General features: G+C 45.8%; 1 protein-coding gene across 2 annotated transcripts in view; it reads right to left on the bottom strand.

Moving 5' to 3' along the window:
* The window catches only part of GLS2 (glutaminase 2), a 252,782-nt gene that overhangs the window by 25,871 nt on the left and 205,000 nt on the right, over nucleotides 1-21,911 (bottom strand). For both annotated transcript variants that reach the window (XM_086959521.1, XM_086959530.1), the window contains exons 12-13: nucleotides 13,590-13,766; nucleotides 6,085-6,216 (exon numbers count right to left, since the gene is read on the bottom strand). In XM_086959521.1, the coding sequence (XP_086815647.1) occupies nucleotides 6,085-6,216; nucleotides 13,590-13,766 (309 nt within the window). The remainder of the gene's footprint in view (nucleotides 1-6,084; nucleotides 6,217-13,589; nucleotides 13,767-21,911) is intronic.

Raw genomic sequence — 21,911 nt, 5'->3', positions numbered from 1 at the left:
AAAACTCTTTGTCCTGTCAATATAGTTTAGTAGTGCTCTTTTAACATCAAGTGTGTGTAGAGTTCTTTCTGCTACTGAATCATGCTGAGGAAAGAACACAGGTAACTCAACTGACTGATTAATATGAAAAACAGAAACTATTTTAGATAGGAATTTAGGATTTGTACAAGAACCACTCTATCTTTGTGGACTCTCAAAGAAGGGTTCTTCTAATGTTAATGCCTGTAACTCAGAAATGCGCCTGAGTGAAGTGATGGCAATTAAGAAGGCAACTTTCCATGAAAGAAATTGTAACTGACAACTATGTAATGGTTCAAAGGGTGGACCCATAAGCCTTGTGAGAACAATGTTAAGATTCCAGACAGGTGCAAGTGGCACGCTGGGTGGTATTATTCTTTTAAGGCCTTCCATAAAAGCTTTAATAACTGGGACTTTGAATAAGGACAAATGTTGTCTGTTTTACAAATATGCAGCTTCTGTTGCAAGGTGTAGTTGAATGGATATGTAGGCTAAGCCTACTTGTTGTAGATGCAAAACATGACAAATAATTTTCTGAAGAGATGCATCTAACGGATCTATCTTATTGTTATTACAATAAATAGCAAACCTTTTCCACTTTGCTGCATAACATGCTCTAGTGGTAGGTTCCCTTGCTTCTTTAAGGATTGTCATACAATCTGGTGGTAGATTTAGATATCCAAACTCTCTGACTTAAGGAGCTAGACCACCAGGTTAAGCTCCTTGAGGTTTGGATGTCTGATTTCTCCATGGTTCTGTGTGAGAAGGATGGAAGAGATGTGTAGTTTTTGGTGTGGAACTACTGACAGTTCTAGTACGGCTGAGGAGCCCATGTGGGAGCCACTAGAATCAGTGTGATTGATGTCTGCCTGAGTTTTCGGACCAGAAACGGAAGGGGAGGGAGAGGTGGAAAAGAGTAAGCCAATATTCCTGACCGGTTCATCCATAGGGCATTGCCTTTGAATAGATGGTGTGGGAATCTGGAGGCGAAGTTTGGGCATTTTGAGTTCTGTGCTGTGGCAAAGAGGTCTATTTGTGGGAAACCACATTTCTGGAAGTATGGGAGGAGAACCTGGGATTGAATTTCCCATTTGTGTATTTGTTGCTGCATACTGCTGAGAAGGTCGGCAAACTGATATTCCAGGAAGGTGTTCTGCCAGAAGATTAATTTTGTGATGTATCGCCCAACGCCAAATGGTCTGTGAGAGGCATTACAGATGTAGAGAGTGTGTCCCCCCTGTATTTGTACATAGTTGATTGCTGTCATATTGTCAGTCCGACTAAGATGACTTTGCCTACTAGGTGGGGCTGAAACGCTTTTAGTGCTAAGTGAACTGCTAGAAGTTCAAGTAATTGATGTGGAGACTTCTGTGTTTGGTGCACCATAAACCTTGAATTGTTATCTGCTGGAGATGGGCACCCCAACCTGTGAGAGATGCATCTGCTGTTAGTACGACTTGTGGAATAGGATCGATGAACGGTTGCCATTTTGACATGTTGTGTGTGTTCCACCACTGCAGAGAGCGATGAGTGGAGCTGTCTACCAACACTAGGTCTATTAATTGACCCTGTGCTTGACTCCACTGTCGTGCTAGACATTCCTACAGTGGGCGCATGTGTAACCTCCCATGAGGCACTATGTGAATGCATGATGCCATCTATCCTAACAACTGCATAACATTTTTCACTGGTAGGTGCTGGTTTAACTGAAACTGCAGTAAGATCTTTTGACAATTGTGAACCCTGGCTGCACTGGGAGAAGCCAGAGCTGTATGAGTGTCGAGTGTTGCTTCTAGATATGTTTGCCGTTGTGAGGCGTGAAGATGGGATTTTTGCGCATTAACTGTGAATCCTAATTGACGAAGAAGGTTTATTGTAGATTGAGTTTGTTGTAAACACTTTTTCTGTGTTTTGGCTTTGATGAGCCAATCATCCAGGTATGGTAAGACATGTATGTGTTGTCTTCTCAGATGAGCTGCTACTACTGCCAGACATTTTGTGAATACACTGGGTGCAATAGTCACTCCAAATGGAAGCACCCCGAATTTGTAATGCTTTACTGGTGTCACTAACTTGAGGTATTTGCGATACGCTGGATGAATAGGAATATGAAAGTATGCTTCCTTTAAGTCTAGGGTAGATATAAAGCCGCCTTGTTGTATCAATGGAAGCACTTGTTGGAGAGTAACGATTTGAAAGTGCTCTGATAGTATGTACAGATTCAGAGGCCTTAAATCCAATATTGGTCGTAGAGACCCACCCTTTTTGGGAATTAGGAAATACAGTGACTATACTCCCAACCCTTGATATTTTATTGGAACAGGTTCTACAGCTCCCTTTGCTAATAGGGCTTGTACCTCTTGTTTGAGTAGCTGTGAGTGTTGTAATAACAGCTGATGATTGCTAGGTGGAATATTGGGAGGATCGCTGATGATTTTGAGCTAATAATTCGCCTAGACACATTTGGGTGTTAGTGCACGTTACAAATTAAAATTTAATTTCAGTAACCACGTTGGATAATGTCTAATACCCATTTGTCCATGGTTATTGCTTGCCAAATAGGATGAAAGTGCTGTAGTCTTCCCCTGACGGGTGTAATATGATTGAGGGGATGCTAGGTAAGTCATTGCTTAGTGGCAGATGGAGAGGATTCTGTTGATGTCCCCTTTCCTCTACCTTTGAAGTTGTTCCCTCTACCGCCTCCCCTATAGAAATCCTTGGGTGAAGAGGATAGCGCGTTTGTTTTATAGGAGTAAGTATTGGAATCTGAGGTATTGGTTTTGGATCCTCCTCTATAAAATGAGTGACGAAAGAAGCCTCTGCTGGATGGTGACTGCATGGCTCCCATTGATTTCACCACTTTTGTGTCTTTCTTCATTTTTTCAAGTGACACATCTACTTGAGGTCCAAAAGGTGTTCCTTATCAAAAGGAACATTTAAAATAGATTGTTGAATTTCTGACTTAAATCCAGATAATCTAAGCCATGCATATCTACAGAGGAGAATGCTGGTATTAATCCCTCTTGCTACAGTGTCAGCTGCATTTAGTGCACATCAAATCGAAGAATTTGATATTAATTTCCCTTCCTGCACTAGCTCTTGTCCCTTTTTTCTATGCTCTTCTGGGAGGTACTGTAGAATTTCCTCTATTTCATTCCTGTAGGCTCTATCATATCTTGCTAAAAGAGCCTATGTATAAGCAATGCGCTACTGGTTGGCAGATTGCACTGCTATCCTTTTGCCTGATGTATCAAGTAATTTAAACTCCTGTTTAGAGGAGGTGCATCTGATGTTGTTTGTGAATTAACTCTTTTGCAAGCATTTTAAACTACCAGAGTCTAAAGGCAGCTGCCATTGGATATAAATTGGGTCAAATGGTGGAGGTTTGTATTTTTAATCGACTCGAGTTGTTAAAACAAGGGCACATACTGGGTCTTTAAAAATGTAATCTGTATGTCTTAACATACCCTTTACCATAAGCAAGTTTTGTGTGGTTTTAAGTGTGGAATCTACTGTCTCAAACAGAAAATCTTCCTCTAAGGATTCCTTACATAGATCAACTCCATGGTAAGAAGCTGCTCTTGAAATCAGCTTCTGGTAACTATGTTATCATCAGGAAGTGAAAGCCTGGTAGGATAGAGATCAGGATCATTATCTACTGGTTGATTATAATCAATCCATGGATCTACTGGTGGAGGGCCATTATCATCTCCATCATCAAAGTCAAGTTGTGTGTATGAGGAGAACCTTGCGGTGTAATCTGAAAGGGATTTGACCCTTGTGATGGTGAAAGTGATGGAGAGGATTGAGGAAGAGTCTAGATAGGGCTTGTAGCCATGTCCTTTTTCTTCAAATGAATAGTAAGACTTGTATCCTCAGTAGCATTTCTTTTCTAGGATATTGTATCATCCTTGGCTACAATGTGTCCAGACTCTGGATTAATGTAGAGATGTTTCTGTTTGGGGTCCAATGTTTCTTTCATAATGTTCAAAATCGGTTCCGGAGGTTTTGAAATGGAATCTTTATCTTGCAGCTGCAAAAGTTTTGGTGCCGAAGCAGGCCGATGCTTGTTGCCTTTCAAAGTTGAAGGTTTCAGCTCCGAGGGGGTCTTCTCTCGATTTGAGCCCGAGCTGGAAGGCTTGACTTGTTGAATCAGTGCGGGCCCGAAGGCAGGGCATTTGAAACTGTCTCTCGGTGCCAACCATGGCCTGAAGGCAGTGGTGGCCCAGAAGCCTTGGGTTTACTAAGAACAGGTTTGATGGGCAAAGGGGATTCTTTACTCACGACTCACTGTCCCACAGGAGATTCTGCGGATTGTAGGTCGATCTCGAGCTCGAAGTCCGATTCATGAATGGAGAGGGCTTCTTCCTCTTCCGCTGCTTCCATCTCTTCTTGTTCGGTATCTTCTACGAAGATATCCGGTGTGTACTCAAAGTTCTGTCTCTGCATGTCCCTTTGTTGAGCCCGACGAGCCCGCAAAGTCTTTCTTCAATCGAAAAGATCAACAAGCATCACAATCTTCCTCCTTGTGCTAAGGTGATAGGCACAAGTTCCATCAGCAGTACACTCGACTAGTACAACAGAGTGGAACTCGAGGAAACGGCTAGGCCCAAAGGTCCCTCACAACGTCTTCTGGATTGAAGATGGAGTTTTCTTGCTTTTTTCGACAGAACACGAATGAAAACAATATCGTAGAGTACAGTGGGTAGTTCACCGAGGGGATCGCGAAGAACGTTCTCAAGTCGGGGCGCCACAAAACATGTCCGAACCTGTTGGCGGAAAGAAAACAATCTAACAATGGAGTTGATGCCCATGCGTAGTATCACTGAAAGGAAAAGTCACTTTATCTCGTGACTAGGAAAGACTTCTTCAAAGAAAAACAAATTGCAAACATCCAGACCTAACACTAGATGGCAGGAGTATGCAAAGCAAGTGTATCTACAGCACACATGCCTCAAACACATTTTACTGCCAACATCCAAATAAAGTCAATTAAATCCTGCGTTAAAACATTAACTGGAGCCCTGTTAGAATTAACTCATGTGATAAAAGTGTGGATGCCGAGGTGCGTAAACAAACACCTACAAATTATATGCATGCAAGTGATAGATTGTGTACAGCGTGAACATTGAGGGGCATATTTATCAAGCAGTTGTGTTGCCCTTGTACTATGCATTGGTGCACAAGGGCGACACAACTACTAAGTAAGATTTATCAAGCCACGCAAGGCAACCTTGCTTGGCTTGACAAATCTAGAGTATGCAACACAGTGCAAATCACTGCGTTGTGTTACTCTGCCCCAGGCAGGGGTTACTTGGATGGAGTGTGGGTGTTCTCACACATCCACCCATGAATTTTGCCACATTCCCAGTTTTGCCAAGACTGGTATAGATGCGTCAAAATGCTAGGCCTCCCCAGATGAGGTATAGCCTGGAGAAATATCTTTATTTCTCCTAGTTTTTCCCTCTTTCTATGTTTGCTGCATTTTGCAGCACACACAGGAAGAGGAACATGCCTCAGAGGATTGTTTTTGTGCAGGAAGGTGTCCCTTCTTGCACAAAAACAATCATGCTTACTATGCAGGAACCTTTGCACCATGGTGCAAGGGTGCCAACGTTGGCAGTAGGCAGCACATTATGCATCAGCGCAGGGAAAATACAGGAATGCGCCGTATAATGTTAAATACAGGGCATTCCTGCCCTTTCCCTATCACGGATTGCAGCAAGGTGGCTTACTACATTGCATGATTTTAGGGGGGAAAAAGTACCCCTAAGTTTGTTTATATTTGTTAGTGCACAAGCTGTATTATGTGAGTATGTTTATAAGCATAATGTACTAAATGCATGTGAATCCGAAGGAACTGCACTAGCAGAACTGCACTAGCATGCCCATTTTTGTATGTAGTGGGGCATACCTTTCTACACATGTGTATACACATCTTCACTTATATGCAGTAATTGGAACATGCATGTGCATATCCATGCAGCATGCTTACACATCAGTATATTATCCGGGTGTACTATTTAATCATGAGAACATTTACATGCATGTGACATCTGCACACACCTGGCTGAACTTGATTCCTCTCAAACTGTTGCCAACTTTATCCACGGGTGGGGACCAGCAGAAGACCCCCATCACGTTGGGCACCACCAGAAGTACAGCCCCAGAAACGCCTGACTTGGCTGGCAGGCCGACCTGCAAGGCAAAGTGATGTCATCAGACATTGTTAGTGCAGGGCCTTTATCTCTGTGGTGCCATCAGGCACTGTTAGTGCAGGGTCTGTATCTGTGGTGCCATCAGGCATTGTTAGTGCAGGGTCTGTATCTGTGGTGCCATCAGGCATTGTTAGTGCAGGGTCTGTAGCTGTGGTGCCATCAGGCATTGTTAGTGCAGGGTCTGTATCTGTGGTGCCATCAGGTACTGTTAGTGCAGGGTCTGTATCTGTGGTGCCATAGAGGCATTGTTAGTGTAGGGTCTGTAGCAGTGGTGCCATCGGGCACTGTTAGTGCAGGGTCTGTATCTGTGGTGCCACCAGGCATTGTTAGTGTAGGGTCTGTAGCAGTGGTGCCATCGGGCACTGTTAGTGCAGGGTCTGTATCTGTGGTGCCACCAGGCATTGTTAGTGCAGGGTCTGTAGCTGTGGTGCCATCAGGCATTGTTAGTGCAGGGTCTGTATCTGTGGTGCCATCAGGCACTATTAGTTCAGGGTCTGTATCTCTGTGGTGCCATCAGGCATTGTTAGTGCAGGGTCTGTAGCTGTGGTGCCATCGGGCACTGTTAGTGCAGGGTCTGTATCTGTGATGCCATCAGGCATTGTTAGTGCAGGGTCTGTATCTCTGTGGTGCCATCAGGCACTGTTAGTGCCTGGGTCTGAATCTCTGTGGTGCCATCAGGCATGTTTAGTGGATGGTCTGTATATGTGGTGCCATCAGGCACTGTTAGTGCAGGGTCTGTATCTGTGGTGCCATCGGGCACTGTTAGTGCAGGGTCTGTATCTGTGGTGCAATCAGGCACTGTTAGTGCAGGGTTTGTTTCTGTGGTGCCATCAGGCATGTTTAGTGGATGGTCTGTATCTGTGGTGCCATCAGGCACTGTTAGTGCAGGGTCCGTATAGAAAGCTATGGTGGGTTGAAGATAAATGGAAGGGCACAGCCCTGCTGGAAATCTCAGGCCCTATCTGTCGGATATGCTGAATTGCCACTCTGGGAGAAAATGTCAGATCTTGCCTCCGACAGGGGGGGTGTGCACCGCTATGGGCAAGGAAAACCGGCTTGGGGCAGGGTTGTAGTGGGAGATACTAATCGGCCCAGGCACTCAAATAAAAGTGCCCCCCTTTGGCGAACCAGAGAGCTCAAAAAGTGGACACCTATGGAAATCAGATCCGTTTTAGGTCTCGCCTGTCGATGCGCATGCGCATCGAGCTTGCGAGACTATGGGGGCTTAACCAGTCTTTAACTAACTTGCAAGGAATCGTGGCGATTCCTTGCAGTGCCCGTGAGATTCAAGCTCAATGCGCATGCGCATTGAGCTTAAAAGCGCGTGCACACCTCACAGCCTCCCCCAGCTCCGCCCCCTCCTCCCCTGCCCGCCGTGTCGCATTTCTCCTCCCCCCTCCCCTTCTCTCTCTTCCCTCCGTCTTGTTTATTTATTTTTTTACCCGCTCCGCCCCCTCCCCTGCCCGCTGTGTCGCATTTCTCCTCAACCCTCCCCTTCTCTCTCTTCCCTCCGTCTTGTTTTTTTTTTTTTCCTGCTCCGCCCCCTCCCCTCACTCATAACAATGCCCTGGTGGATTTGTTGGCCTCGGCTACTTGCTTGCATTTTGAAAAATACGCCTGTCCCGCTGGGTGGAAAAGTGCAATAGCGATCACTAGCTCCAACCTCCCTCCATCTTGCGTAGTCAAGAACCAGGTACAGCGTTGCACCTAAAGTTTCAACCGCGAGCCCGCCTGCTCGTAGGCGGCTCTTATGGTTCTTGGTGGCGGTGGCTATGGGGTCGGTACGGATTCAAACATTCAGATCACCACATAGTTCTCTGACGAACTCTCATCTCACAGACCTATCCTGAACAATTTGCTGCAAGCCAAAGCTTCTATGCTTGGTTGGCTGTGCACATGATTGCTGCATCGTGGCATTAATGCCTCTTTTTGCAGTATTTCCCATACATTTTTCAATTTTTGAGGATACTGGATAGCTTTTCAGCTTGGGAGGTTGGGTCTGATATTTCAATTAGCATATTTCACGTTTTTATTAGTTAGCTGTAAAGTGTGTACAAACAGCATATACTTCTTAAAAGTCAAATTGCAAATGCGAGCCTGCAGCAAAAACTTCTGGCGCTCACGCTTTGCAAACACTCTCACATGCACTGTAGAATGGACATGCGGCGCTCCAGGCTGGTTATTTAAAGTGACACTTCATTCGTTTTGCATTTGGTAGATTCAACAATTCCCAAGCCAGCGGTCGCTCTGCCTTACACAAATAACGCCAGGCTGAATAGTGCCTAAATCTAAAGCTTACGTTGCATATACACATACATATGCAAACACAAATAACATACGTAAACAGAGCAAATGCCATGTTGCCAGAGATTCTGTATCTTGGATGCACACAGACATAACAGGAGTTGCCCTATAAACCACCTAGAAGGCTGGGCTATACAGATACAGAACCACAACTGGGCTAAAGGGGTGTAATTTGAAAAAATAAATCCTGTTGTGAGACCCAAAAGTTGTCAAAGAAAAACGAATAACTCACAAAAAAAACACTTCGTCTTTAATAAAAGTGCAAATGAATCAATTAAAGATCTCTAAATGATACTGCTCAGTACTTACACAGTCAAGTAAAAGTGCAGTGAAACGTGTGTACAAAAAAAGGAGCTAAAAACTGTTTCATATTGATCCATCCTGAGACTTTACTACATTTTTCATAGATGATAATTCAAACAATAGTCAATAGTCCCAAGTGTCAAAAATCCTAATTCCTCTTAACTCCAGTAAGGGAGAGCCATACAAAATCACTCTTATGGCCCGCCGTGTCGCATTTGTCCTCCCCCCTCCCCTTCTCTCTTCACTCCGTCTTGTTTATTTATTTTTTTACCCGCTCCGCCCCCTCCCCTGCCCGCCGTGTCGCATTTCTCCTCAACCCTCCCCTTCTCTCTCTTCCCTCCGTCTTGTTTTTTTTTTTTTCCCGCTCCGCCCCCTCCCCTGCCCGCCGTGTCACATCCACCGCATCCACCACCACATCCACCAGCACATCCACCACACCCACCACCACTAAATCCACCACCCCATCCACCAACACCACCACCCCATCCACCACCACTGCATCCACCACCGCATCCACCACCACCACATCCACCGCATCCACCACCACATCCACCATCACCACCACATCCACCACCACATACACCATCACCTCCACATCCATCATGACATCCACCGCATCCACCACCACCACATCCACCGCATCCACCACCTCATCCACCATCACCACCACATCCACCACCACATCCACCATCACATCCACCATCACATCCACCATCACATCCACAAAGCTATTAATTTTGCTATTTTCAAAACCAACACATAAATAAAAAAAGTGTAATTTACTATACCAATCGCTCAAACTTTCCTAATGCGAGACCTATTGCATTTCCAATGCTTGTTTAACTTGCAAAGACATGCTGCATGGGTATTTTGCAGGATGGATTTAGGAGACTGTATGCATTTGAGTTTTCTGCAGGCAACATTTGTGGCAAAATCAGGGACAAAGTCAGGGACAGTAACAGTAAAAACCGGCCCCATTGGCCCTAAACAGGCCCAAAAACTGTTAAAAAACTGGCCCACACACTGATTTGCCAATTTAGCCTATTGGGCACTGGCTGATTGCCCTATCGGCCAATCCGATTCTTGCTTGGGGGCTGATGTCGTAGGGGTGGGAATAGGGAAGATTGGTGCCCTTGGTAACCTAGATGTTGCCAGCCTGATCCCCATTGCTGGCCACGAAATCACTGGAATCTGGCATTGCCTATCAGCCAAACCTCTGGAGTAGCCTCAGAATTACCAAAACATTTGTGAAAACTGTCTGGCAGGGGTCAAAAGGCCCAAACAATGCACAGTGTTCAAATTTTCCTTAAAGTGCTCAAGGACACAATTAGCTTTTTCACCAAATGGGTGTGAGCTATCTAAAGGCATATCCATAATGGAAGCCTACACTTCTTCAGAAGAGCCTGATCACTGCTTTCACGCAAGGCATTGGAGCACCACACTAGTGCCAAATGCTTGCTTCAAACAATGGTAGGGTCCAGGTCAGCCCAAATCACATATATGGCTGCATTCTTACCATCCTGAATGGATGTATGACAATAAAACGCATGCTTTTACCACGCATGCTTTTACATCGCAACTTTTACAACGCATACCTTTACAACGCATAGTGTTGAGGGGTGCTGGATAGTGAATAGTTTAATTTACTATTCCAACTCCAGTCCCGTGGATAGTAGGGAAGGTGTTGGATAGTAAATTAAATCTATTCCCTATCCTAGAGCGCCCCCCCAGCGCAATGCGTTGTAATGGTTTGCGTTGTAAAAGTTGTGATGTAAAAGCACTGCGTGGTAAAAGTTGCGTTGTGAAGGATGTTTCCCTCCTGAATGGTTTGAGCCCAGGAGGTCCTAAACTCTTCCGGAAATGCCGGCAAGATCTTGCTGGCCATGTTCCAGAGAACATGCGTACAAAGGCCTAGTAGGCAAATTGAGGTGAGGTGGCTTCTATGACCAAAGAGAACAGTAGTTTTCCAAACAACTAAATCCTTTTCGACTTCCTGACCAGCGGGGTCGTGTGGAAAGAATTAGGATTCACCTTGCTGGTGGAAGCTTGGATCACCAAATTCTCCGGAGTAGGACACAGCACATGAAATCAGGGTTGCTGGGCGCTGCTCTGTGGCACCTCGCCACCTGCCTATTCTCAAGTAGGCAAGAGCAAGGCTTAGACCAAGTGCCCATAAAAGTGCCAGTTACGACTTCACCGAATGGGAGGATGGGCTCCAAGGAAGAAGCCACAGGTTGCAGAACGCCTGTAAGGGTGTTTGTCTTACCTTCAACAGCAGGCATTTGTAGGTCCAGAACTTCAGTAGCACGTCTGATTACTGCAGCAAAGGAAGCACTTGCTTCTGTTGGCAGTCCATTGGGGGAAACAAACACTGCATCAGAAAACATATCAAGGGCATTGTCCTTCTGTAAATCCATGCATGAACTGTCATCATCATAATGTGGGGGTAAATCCCTGTCACCTCCAAGGGTGGGGGCAAACTGGTCAGAATCAAACCAAACACCTGCTGGAGCCTTCTGAGGAAGGCTGTGTGGTAGGGCGAGTGCAGCGTCTAAATCAAGCTCTACGGGATCTGGGAGTGCTGGAGTGAAGTTGCAGTATCACCTAGGTAGAGGTCAAGATGGATTAGGTTTGGGATGTACACCAGAGTCAGCAGCAGCTGCCCCTTCGACACTGGCGACATCGAGGAAAAGAGGAGGCAGCGCATGTCGTGGAGCTGGAATGGACGTCAGCCAGGAGTTGGTGTAGAACCCGAGGTAGGATCCAGGGGCTCATGTGGCACAGAGGAAAGATCTGCCAGCTGCAACCCAACTAGAAACCCCTCCAGATCCTTGAGGCCCTAAGCTGCACCAGTGAGAGCTGGAAGAGTTCCAAAAATATGCAGCGTGAACTTCTTAAAGGCCTTGATCTGTTGCAGCATCGCTGATGGCCTGAGGATCTCAGGGCACATTGGGATCACTGCAGGATCAGCTCCTCTGTCGGGTACCAATAGAGAGATCTAGTGGCACCTTAATGCTATCGAAACTTATTGGATGACTTTCACTGGGAAGAAGACCAGTCTCCGGATCGGCCTCTTGAGTAGAAACAGGTTAGGGCCTTTGACTTGGAGCTGGGCTTAAATGCATGTGACTTTTTTCGGTGTTTGGCAACTTACAGCCTTGTTTCACAGTCCCAGAATACTAATCGAACGGCTTGGAGACGTGTTCCTGAGCTCAGACACCACAGGCACACCTCAGGCGGGTCCATCACTGACTGTTTTCAACAGTCACAGCATGGTTGCAACCCTATAGTTTTAGGTGGGTGCATCATTCCCTTGCACACTGGAACTGAGGAATTCAAATGGAGGAAAAAGGGAACGGAGCTCTGGATTTTCATTCAAAGGGGTAGAAAGAAGGGAACCGATGCCAGCATGCACTGGTGGTGCTCAAATGCGTCTCTGCTCCATCACTTCCATGGTGGAACGAAGTCCATGCAGAGCTGCACAATGTTGTCTAGCATCATGCAGGAGCACTGCAATGAAATCTTCCAGGTCCAGTCTGGTGCCTGTGGAATATTCTAAAGGTGAGGAATCTGTGGTTAGAAATATCCATCACAACAGGTTGATGCATGGTTGCCCAAGGTGCACGAGTCCCCTAGATCAAGAACAGCCATGCACTAGAAAACAGCGCCTGAAGTTGGTACCCTTAGGAGGCTACGGTGGCTGAAGTCCAATTTCAACACCTGCAGTTCCCTGTTGAATTTTCGAATTCTCTGGACTAGTTTGGGCAGTAACTGGTCTCATGTTGTACTGTGTCTGGTGTCAACCAGAGGCCTGTTAAACGCAGACTGCACTTTTGGCTTTGGACCAATTATTGACACACAAAAACTATAATTATTAAGTGGGTGATGAATCACTATTTTGTTTGGGTTTAGAGTTTCTGGGTCTTTAAAACATTATTGTTACTGTTCCTAGATTCATGCACTCTAACGTACTAAGCCATACCCTCCTCCACACGGATAACTAGGTAACTAGATACATTTTCTGAGTCTAAGTAAAGATGTGGCTGGGCACTGACTTTTTATATGTGACCGTATCACACTGTTTGTAAGTCCTAAACCTACTGCTGCCCCTCAGAATAAGGCTTGACTGCCTACCCACACTACTCTTGGAAAGTCAGGAGAATGAAAGGGAGTTAGTTGGTTATCCAATTGAATAACAATAGTAGTTGAGGGCCTGGGACACCAGTGGCGAAGGACAGTAGCCACCACAAATGCCACCCAGTAAACAGTGACACTGGTGTGCACCTCAGTGTCTGTGTAGCTTCTCTTTCTCCACCAGGTGTTTCATTGCCCGGAAGAAGAAAGCACCTGTAGTACCATGAAGACTGTACAATAGGCAGCAGCAAAGACATACAGTAGGTACCTGGGCTTTGCCTACTCCTCCCTGTGCTGCCTAAGTTGAGCAAGACCATTGTTAGTGCTCGCATCCCCCCTACTGTACTTTTGCAGGTCGGAGAAGTAGTCTGGATGACTGGCAAGCCTCAAGAGACCCAGCAGAATGTCACTATCTCACCCCTCATCACTGTGGACATGAGCTAGGCAGAATATATATATATTATAAATATATATATTTTGTTTTTGCATATTTGTATTTAACCCACAACAAACTGGCAAACTGGTACCTCAGGGTGCTTAATATGAGGTGTTATTATTTTCAGCTCTTCCAAAGGCAAAGCTCCCCATAGACTTACATGACATGCAACTTACATGGAAGGCAAACTGTCCCGAGAAGTCGTACATGCCACAGGAATGCATGAGGCTGAGGGTGTTGCGGACTGCCTCTGCGCTTAGCACCCGCTCCCCGGTGATGGGACAGATCCCACCATTGGCCAGCGTTGCGGCCATGACGCTTCCAGACTCACATGTCACTTCGATGGAGCAGAGCTGGAAAACAAGAAGGACATAGGAGACACTATGTTCAGGCATGAAATGCATACATCTTTTAATGTAGTCTTTGCTTCCTGTCAGCGAGACGTAGTAATGAGTGCTGCACTTGCTATCCACAACCCTGCCAGGGGCGACTTTAGGCATGTGCAAGCTGTGCACCTGCACAGGGCCGCCAAACCCCAGGGTCCGCCACGCCAATATATATCCTTAATATAATAATCCTCTGAGGATGGATACATATTTGCGTGGCGGCCCCTGGCAGGGATTTGGCGGCCTCCGGCTCTGTTCCACTTCCAAACACCATGACCCCCTCTCTGCACTGGCCTCCGCGCCTGCGTTCCTCCAGGGGCCCCCTACCTACGCTCCCTGCCCAGGGCCGCCATGAGCCTAGAGCCGCCACTGATAGTCCCTGCTAGCTACATTAGAAAAATTGCTGCTTTATTAAAAAAGCAGTCATAGACATCGTGTTCTGCTGACCCCAGCAGGCCACCATCCCTGTGAATGCTAGTCATTCCTAAAGGGGTCGCAAATTACGACTGCCTCATTAATATTAATGAGGCACGCAATTTGCGACCCCATTAGGAATTGCAAGCAGTTTCTGAGACACTGTTGTGCATTCGAAATAGCGAGTCGCAAATTTGCGACTAGCTAATTGGCGGGTCGTACGTCTGGCCCTTAGTTAACATCAAGACGGGAAGGCTTTGCAAAGGCCTCTCCAAGTTTAAAGGGCTGTTTAGAGTTAAGAGTGGCTATTCACACTTTTTTGTCTCGGAGAAAGGTGAAAGGTGGAACCTCAGTCGTGTGGCTCTTTTTCAGAAGGGTGCACGTGCCGCTGAGAGTGTTGTCGTTTACCAAGGGGATGTAGTTTCTCATGACAATGCTATGATTGCAAACAGTGGTTACATAATGGCACAGGATGTAGGAACCACAGTTTTCCCTTCTGATGGCAATGCTCCAAGGAGAGGAGTTGGCCTAACAGCTAGGGCGGTTGACCTAGAATCTGGGGAACTGGCTTCGAATCTCAACAATGACGCTGAACTTCCTGTGATTCTGGGCAAATCACCTAATCTACCCGTGCCTAACAACAACAAGAATGAATGTGTCCTCATGTAATGCAACTGGAACTATGTAAAGTGCTCTGATACCTGATTCGGGTCAAGTTTGCGCTATATAAAACTCTGTAAAATTAAAAAAATCTCAACACACAAATTCTGTCTATTATTAAAAATCCAATGTCTCTGAAACACAACTTTCTTTAAGCAATCAGAATGAAGGTATGTTGCCAGCAGTACTCAAGAAGAAGACAATTTCAGGAAAGGTCGTTGTTGAAACATTCATTTAAAGAGTTTAACAATGTAACTGAGGAGACAAGTTTTACCACTATTAATACCACAGTGAATGCCAAGATTGTAAAGTAAATTACAGAGGCCCCGATTATGATACGGGCAGATGCTCATTATTATGCCTCATCCGCTAACCGAAAGACTTTTGTGAACTGCACTAAACACTTACAGAGTTCCACTCTACACCCTTTCTCAAATGTTGTTAATGAGCTTTCCTGGTTTCCTCACCTTCCTTCTGACAGATTTCTATTTTAACTTTTTCAGAGCATTTATCTAATTTCTTGCACAAAGCCAATGGTGAAGCAATGAACCAGATCATTTTTAAGCATAATCTATTGTTAAACTTGGACTTTGTAAATGAAGGTGCGTCACTTCCCCCAACGTTCACAGGGAAAGGTCAGGGATCCACTATTGATGTTATTCTATTCTCCTCTCACTTATCCTCTTTAGTGCTGGAATTAACAATTACTTTATCAAACATCAGTGACCGCAACCCAGTGGGCTTTTGTGTATCTTTTCCAGCTATTGATTTTCCCGCTGCTGTCTGTCCCGCCATTTTACAACACAGCAAAACTAAGGGGATATGTTCCACATGGAAGAATTTGGACCAGGAAAAGTTTCTACTGACCTTGTAAATGGCAGGAGAGAGGATGTGATGTGCTGCCTTTCTGAGCTAGCTGAGCCTCGATCAGTAGTTTTAATGAATTGTGTCATTCAATGTCTAGCAAGATGGCCTCCAAGAAAACCCTAATTGAATCTCCCTCTCACCGATGGTTTAATCATGTTTGCTCGATTGCCTGTAAGAACTTAAAATGGGCAATCAAGATCACTCCTGGAAGCATAGAGGATATTAGGCAATCAAGGAGGTCCTACAAGTTTGCCTTCGAAGCAATGAGGCGGGAATTCAAGGAGAAGGCTTGGGAGGGCTTACCTGTTGCTGCAAAACTCGGGGATTCCAAAGACTTTTGGGATGTGATAAATCACCCCTATTTCTTAGAGAAGAATAACTCGAAGATCAATTGCCATGTCTCTCCTGAAGTCTGGCTGTCCCATTTCTCCAGGATTGATGAGGATACGTCATCCGATCTTCCAATTCCTGGTCCTCCCTCTGCTCCTTCAGCCAGTAATACTTCTCTTGTTCCCTCCATGAATGGTTGTAATCTTTTAGTTTCCTCTATTGTTGTTGATGTAACATTGGTGATCTTAAAGAGCAACCCTGGTAAGGCTCCAGGCCCAGATGGGATCCCACCAATGTTTTAGGCAAAACTTAAGATTCTGGGCTTCCTTGCTGACGAAAATGTTCTGAGCCGCCATCTTAGCCGACATACCAAATTCCTGGAGGAAATCCACAATAGTTCCCATCTATAAGAAAGGTGACCAAGGGAATCTGACATGCTATTGTCCAATCTCGCTGTTGGATTCCTCTGCCAAAGTCTTTGGAAGGGTGATTCTCCAGAAACTGGAAGATTTGGTAGAAGAAAAAGGTTTGCTATCTGATGTGTAGTTCAGTTTTCATCCGGGTTTGGCACAGTGGAGCAATCTCTTAACCTGCTTCAGCTCACAGGGAAGAATGCCAAGGGAGGCTCATTACATCTTGCTTTTATGAATCTTTCCAGTACGTTCAACCTCATGGACAGGGGCATGCTGTAGGATTAAATGAGTAGCGCTGGGGTACACAATGCCTTAATTGACATCTCTGAGTGCCTACACTGGGATACCTTGGCTCAACTCCGGTAAGGCACTGAAGGGGAATGCACGCCTCCTTTCAAGGTGCACAAAGGAGGGGTCAGTCAAGGGTACATTCTAGCTCCCTTTCTGTTAATCTTTTACATCAATATATTGGTCCAGGTTTTGCCAACCAAAGGAGGGACCTGCCTAAGGTAGGGATAAGCCAACGCTCATACTCCTCTACGCAGACAACGCTGAGTTATTGTCGAGCACAGCAGATGGGCTGCAGTTCCTCCTAGACTCCTTCAATTAGTTAATGGGGGACCTGAAGCTAAAGGCCAGTCATAAAAACTCATTCATCCTGACCTTTGGTCCTAGAAAAAGTTCACACAAGTTTCCCATCGAAGAGATCCTCATCACTAAAGTCACACATTTTAATTATCTTGGGATTAGGCTAGACTTCAATTTTAAATGGGATAAGCTTATGGCGCAGAGAGGGCTTAAAATTGATAATACCGTCAACATGGTTTTTAAATTCTCCAGGACTTGAACAAAAACCCATCAAAGAGCGTTGTGAGAAGTTAGCCTGGCATATAATTTTGACTAGTTCTAGTGGGGATCTTGCCCCAGTCTAATCGACCCTTATTGATGGTGGTTGTAAAGTCAACCTTTTAGAAAGCTATCCTAGTGGTAGCATTGACCAGCAGTCATCAGGCTAAGACTTCAGAGAGCGTATTAAGCAAGTTATTTTACCAATTATAATCCCTTTAGTACCAAATGAAAGGACACCACACAAGCTATATATCAAATATATATATGTGTATTTATTCTAAACACTACCCCTCTGCACTCTTTATGAGGTCAGAGGTAAAAATACAATACAAGTCACTGAGTTAATATACGAGAAGTTACACAGTATATGTTATGCCCTAGGGGCCTCACAAACCATATACTAAAATAGTGGTATGAGAACCACAAGAGAATTAGAAAGCAGGCCTGGGGCCTGTGGAATCATTGGGGCTAAACAGCCAAATGTTAGGAAGAAGGAGGCCCACGGGAGACGCGTGCAGTGTCTAAACACAGACGAGGGTTACCATTGACTTTCTATAGGAAACGTAAAAGTTACCAATATACAAATTAAGGTCACTTCCGGATGGACTAGGATGGAACCCTTTTAAACTAGGACACTTTGAGAGTCAAGACCCACGGGAGCACCAGAGTACTCGTGTTACCTCACCCTGGGAAGCCGGGTGCATTGGTGTCTTTTCGTGTCGGGTTTCGTCGTCGTTTTCAATGGAGAGCTGCAAAGAAGTGCTGCAGGCAACCAGAGGAAAAGTGTCCGGGTGGATCCAAGGGTGGATCGAAGATGTGAAGAACCTGAAAGCAGAAGGGACAGAGTCTGGGACACTAGCCAGTGACCAGGAAGGAACCAGGCGATGTTGGGTGATTTCAGGTGAAGAAGCCGAGTTTGTATCTTCAGCCACAAGGTCCAGGAGGCATCGACGATAACCAGGCGATGGATTCGAGCTGTGCCACAAAGGATCTAGTTGACTGTGGTGTCAGTATCCGGTTTGGACCCAACAAGCCTTGGCAACCTCAACACACGCAGGATGTCGAGATTGGCTCTGTGGCAGACCAGCAAGGTCTGTGGCACTTCTCCTTTGCAGGGAAGCTGGAGCAACAAGGGGAGCAAGTTAAGCTCAAAGAAAAGTCTTCAGGAGGCTCACTAGCCAACTGTCTAGGAATCGGGAAGACGTGTCGAGCTCAAATGCAAAAGTGGGGCCCACGGGACACTCGCGGAGTGTGGGGGCCTGGGCTTCGGGTGATTTCAGGTGAAGAAGTCAAGTTTGTCTCTTCAGCCACGAGGTCCAGGAGGCATCGACTATGACCAGGCGATGGATTCCAGCTATCCCACAAAGGATCTAGTTGACTGCGGTGCCGGTATCCGGATTGGACCCAACAAGCCTTGGCAACCGCAATCCACGCAGGATGTCGAGATTGGCTCTGTGGCAGACCAGCAAGGTCTGTGGCACTTCTCATTTGCAGGGAAGCTGCAGCAAGCCTGAAGCAACCAGGGGAGCAAGTTAAGTTCAAAGAAAAGTCTTCAGGGGGCTCAGTAGCCAACTGTCTAGGAACCGGAAAGACACGTCGAGCTCAAATGCAAAAGCGGGCCCACGGGACACTCACGGAGTGTGGGGGCCTGGGCTTCGGTGCAAATGGTGCTCGGGCTGGGGCTTCAAGCACCCCAATGCACAACTTCGAGATACCTTGTAGAAAGAGTGCAGCTTGCAAAATGCAGGATGTCCAGGAGTTCCGGTCCCACATCTCTCGTGGCCGCCACGTGTCTTAGCTTTGCTGTGGGTGTGGGTCGGGGTCAGAGATGACTGGAAGTAAATGTCCTGTATCGCACATTCTTCGGGATCCGGCGGGAGCCTCAAAACTGCATACCGGCAAAGTTGCTGTTAGTGCCTGTTTGAACAGGGTGGTCACTCCTTGACCACAAAGGAGATGTCTTCCAGTCGAAATGGAATGTCGAAGGTCCAGGATTTCTGTATCAAAGTTACGTCCAGAGTAATCTAAAGTCCTGGGGACACAGCTCCTATACTTATACTGAGTTTAGGGGCTGGACTACCCTTAAGGTCCCTCCTATGGGTTGACCTGGGAAGGGGGTTGTTACACCCCTTTCCCTTTGTCCAGTTTCGCGCCAGAGCTGAGGCAGAGTACCCCAGCAACCGGTTTGAACTGGGAAATGCATGGAGCTTCTAGTATGTCCCAGGCAGCGTCTGGAAAGCATTCACTGAATGCAGCCCTCCCTGCCCCAATACACAAAAGCCTGTCTGGGGAGGTGCTGGCACCTCCCTGGACAGGAAACCTATTGTCCAGGCCTCCCCTGCCGGAGTTTGGTCCAGCAACAGGAGGTCACACTCGTGTCTGTGGCAGCAGCATCCATTTTGTGATGCTGAGGCTCTGTTTAACTTCAACCAGGTAAACCAGTACCTACATGTCTCCTCCCTCTAGAAGGGTGGAATGCTACCTGCGCCGCCAGGACTGGTGGGGTGGGGGGGGGGGTAGTATTCCAAAGTGTTTGACACCTTACACAACATGTTTTGATAAAGCCAACCCAAAATTAGCATTAACTGCGAGGATTATAATGCACTTACGAGTATATGGTATGGCTATATCATAGAACAGCTATAAGGAGATGGGTCCGAAAGCTGCCGAGGGGCTTAGCTCATGCTAGGGCACCCTCTCACATAAAACCAAGCACTCTGCCTCCAGTATTGTTAAGGCCTGCAATAGGAGTGATTTATAGGTGTATATGTGTCTATATGTATATATAGATATCGGTATACCATATCTAAGTAAGGGGTGATTACACCACCTTACCCAGGCTGTGTGAACAGACCTGTGGTGTCAAGTTTGGAAGGCAAACCAGGGGTGGCACAATACATGCTGCAACCCCTGGTAGGCCTAGGGTGCACCTATGCCCTCTGTACCTATGGTACACTATAAAGGGGCTCACAAGGGTGACCCAGTACCCAATGTGGTATGTACCTAAAGTACATGGAGTCCATTTTTATAGGGAAAGCAGATAGACTGGGGCCCTGAATAGCAGGGTCCCAGGCCAACTAAGTCGAAAACCAGCAAAACACCAGGAAAAAAGTGGGGGTAACCATATAGTCAGATTCCACCTTCCTACGAGCGTATATTCCTATATAAAGCCAAATGTATATCACTGGGCACTTACCGGGCTGGAGTTTGAGGGTATGTGGATTGTGGTCATCTACACACTAGCGAAATTACATTTCTTACCAGATTGCTGTAAGTCCCTAAAAGTACTGCCAACATCATCACCCACACAGAAGTTGGCCTCTCACATTGAGGATGTCATTAACATGGCTCCACTCCTATTGTGGGGAAAAATCTAGAGCTCTCCCTTTACATAATTTTGTCGCCACATCCTCCCTGACTGCATCAAATTAGAACATGGGGATAAGATTGGATGGTTTGCCTATATCAGAAAGTCATAGAAAGACCTTTGGGTCCCACATCTATTCCATTCACCTGGTGAAATTGACGGCAACTCGAGGACCCTTATACGTTCCTATTTCCAAAATAGAAGGGATTTAAAAAGGGCTAATAGGTCTGAATATATGAACACTGTACGCCATTACATGAAAAGCACCCCACTGAAATTCTTGCCCTATACTTAGCCTGGATTCCCAACATGGAGCATAGATTTTATTTGACTTGCTTCTGGCCGAGTACAGACCATTTTCTGGATGCCTTTCCTAAACAAGGCCCCTGGCTTTTCTTCTTGCCCTGCTGCTCTCATGATAACATCAGTCACCAATCCCTTAACCATTTAATGTTTTTTGTAGTTGTAGTTTTACAATACCCCCAGAGTTTAATTTTTACGCCCTGTTTTACCTATCAATCAACGCAGATAAGCCAGTTTGGGTCGCAAGGCTATTGCAGCTTTTGAATTTTGAACTGATCTGTTATGCTGTAATTAGTTATATTTCCCATAGCCTTATGACCAAGAGAGACTTAGGTGTCTCGGTAATTGGGTAGCGTTGATCGGCTTCTTTTGCGCCTTTTGCACCACTGATGTACTGATGCACTGCTCGAACTTAGAATAGTATATTCTTACTTGTTTGATTGTGCTCTTGTCACATTTTATTGATGCACTGTTTTTATTGCCTGGATTTTAACTGTGTGTTTTTTAATGTGTTGCTGTCTTTTATGGCTGTGTCAGCTGAATAAAGAATATTGACTGACTGACTGACACATACACACACTCATGCATAATAACACATGCATCTGTAAACACACACGCATACGCCATCAGACATGTGCATGCATATGTCATCATGCGGCCACCAACAGCGTCATGATACGTGTACACATGTATGTGATGTTCACATCATCATGTCTTTTTTTACATTGCCGCACAACAAAAGCAAAAAGCATTGGCAAAGCCAATAGGTTGAAAAGGTAAAATATATTGCCTTTACCAATGCTTTTATTTAAATAGCTCGCATCTGCATTTGTTTGGCCCATTGGCACTTTTACTTTTAAATGTCAGCACCAGAAATCATCTAGGACCTGATTTAGAGTTTGGAGGACT

This window comes from Lissotriton vulgaris, chromosome 1_1 (assembly GCF_964263255.1).
Source record: "Lissotriton vulgaris chromosome 1_1, aLisVul1.2, whole genome shotgun sequence".
NCBI classification, from domain to species: Eukaryota; Metazoa; Chordata; class Amphibia; order Caudata; family Salamandridae; genus Lissotriton; species Lissotriton vulgaris.
Note: the sequence above shows the minus strand (reverse complement) of the source record. Positions and strands in the feature narration are given on the sequence as shown.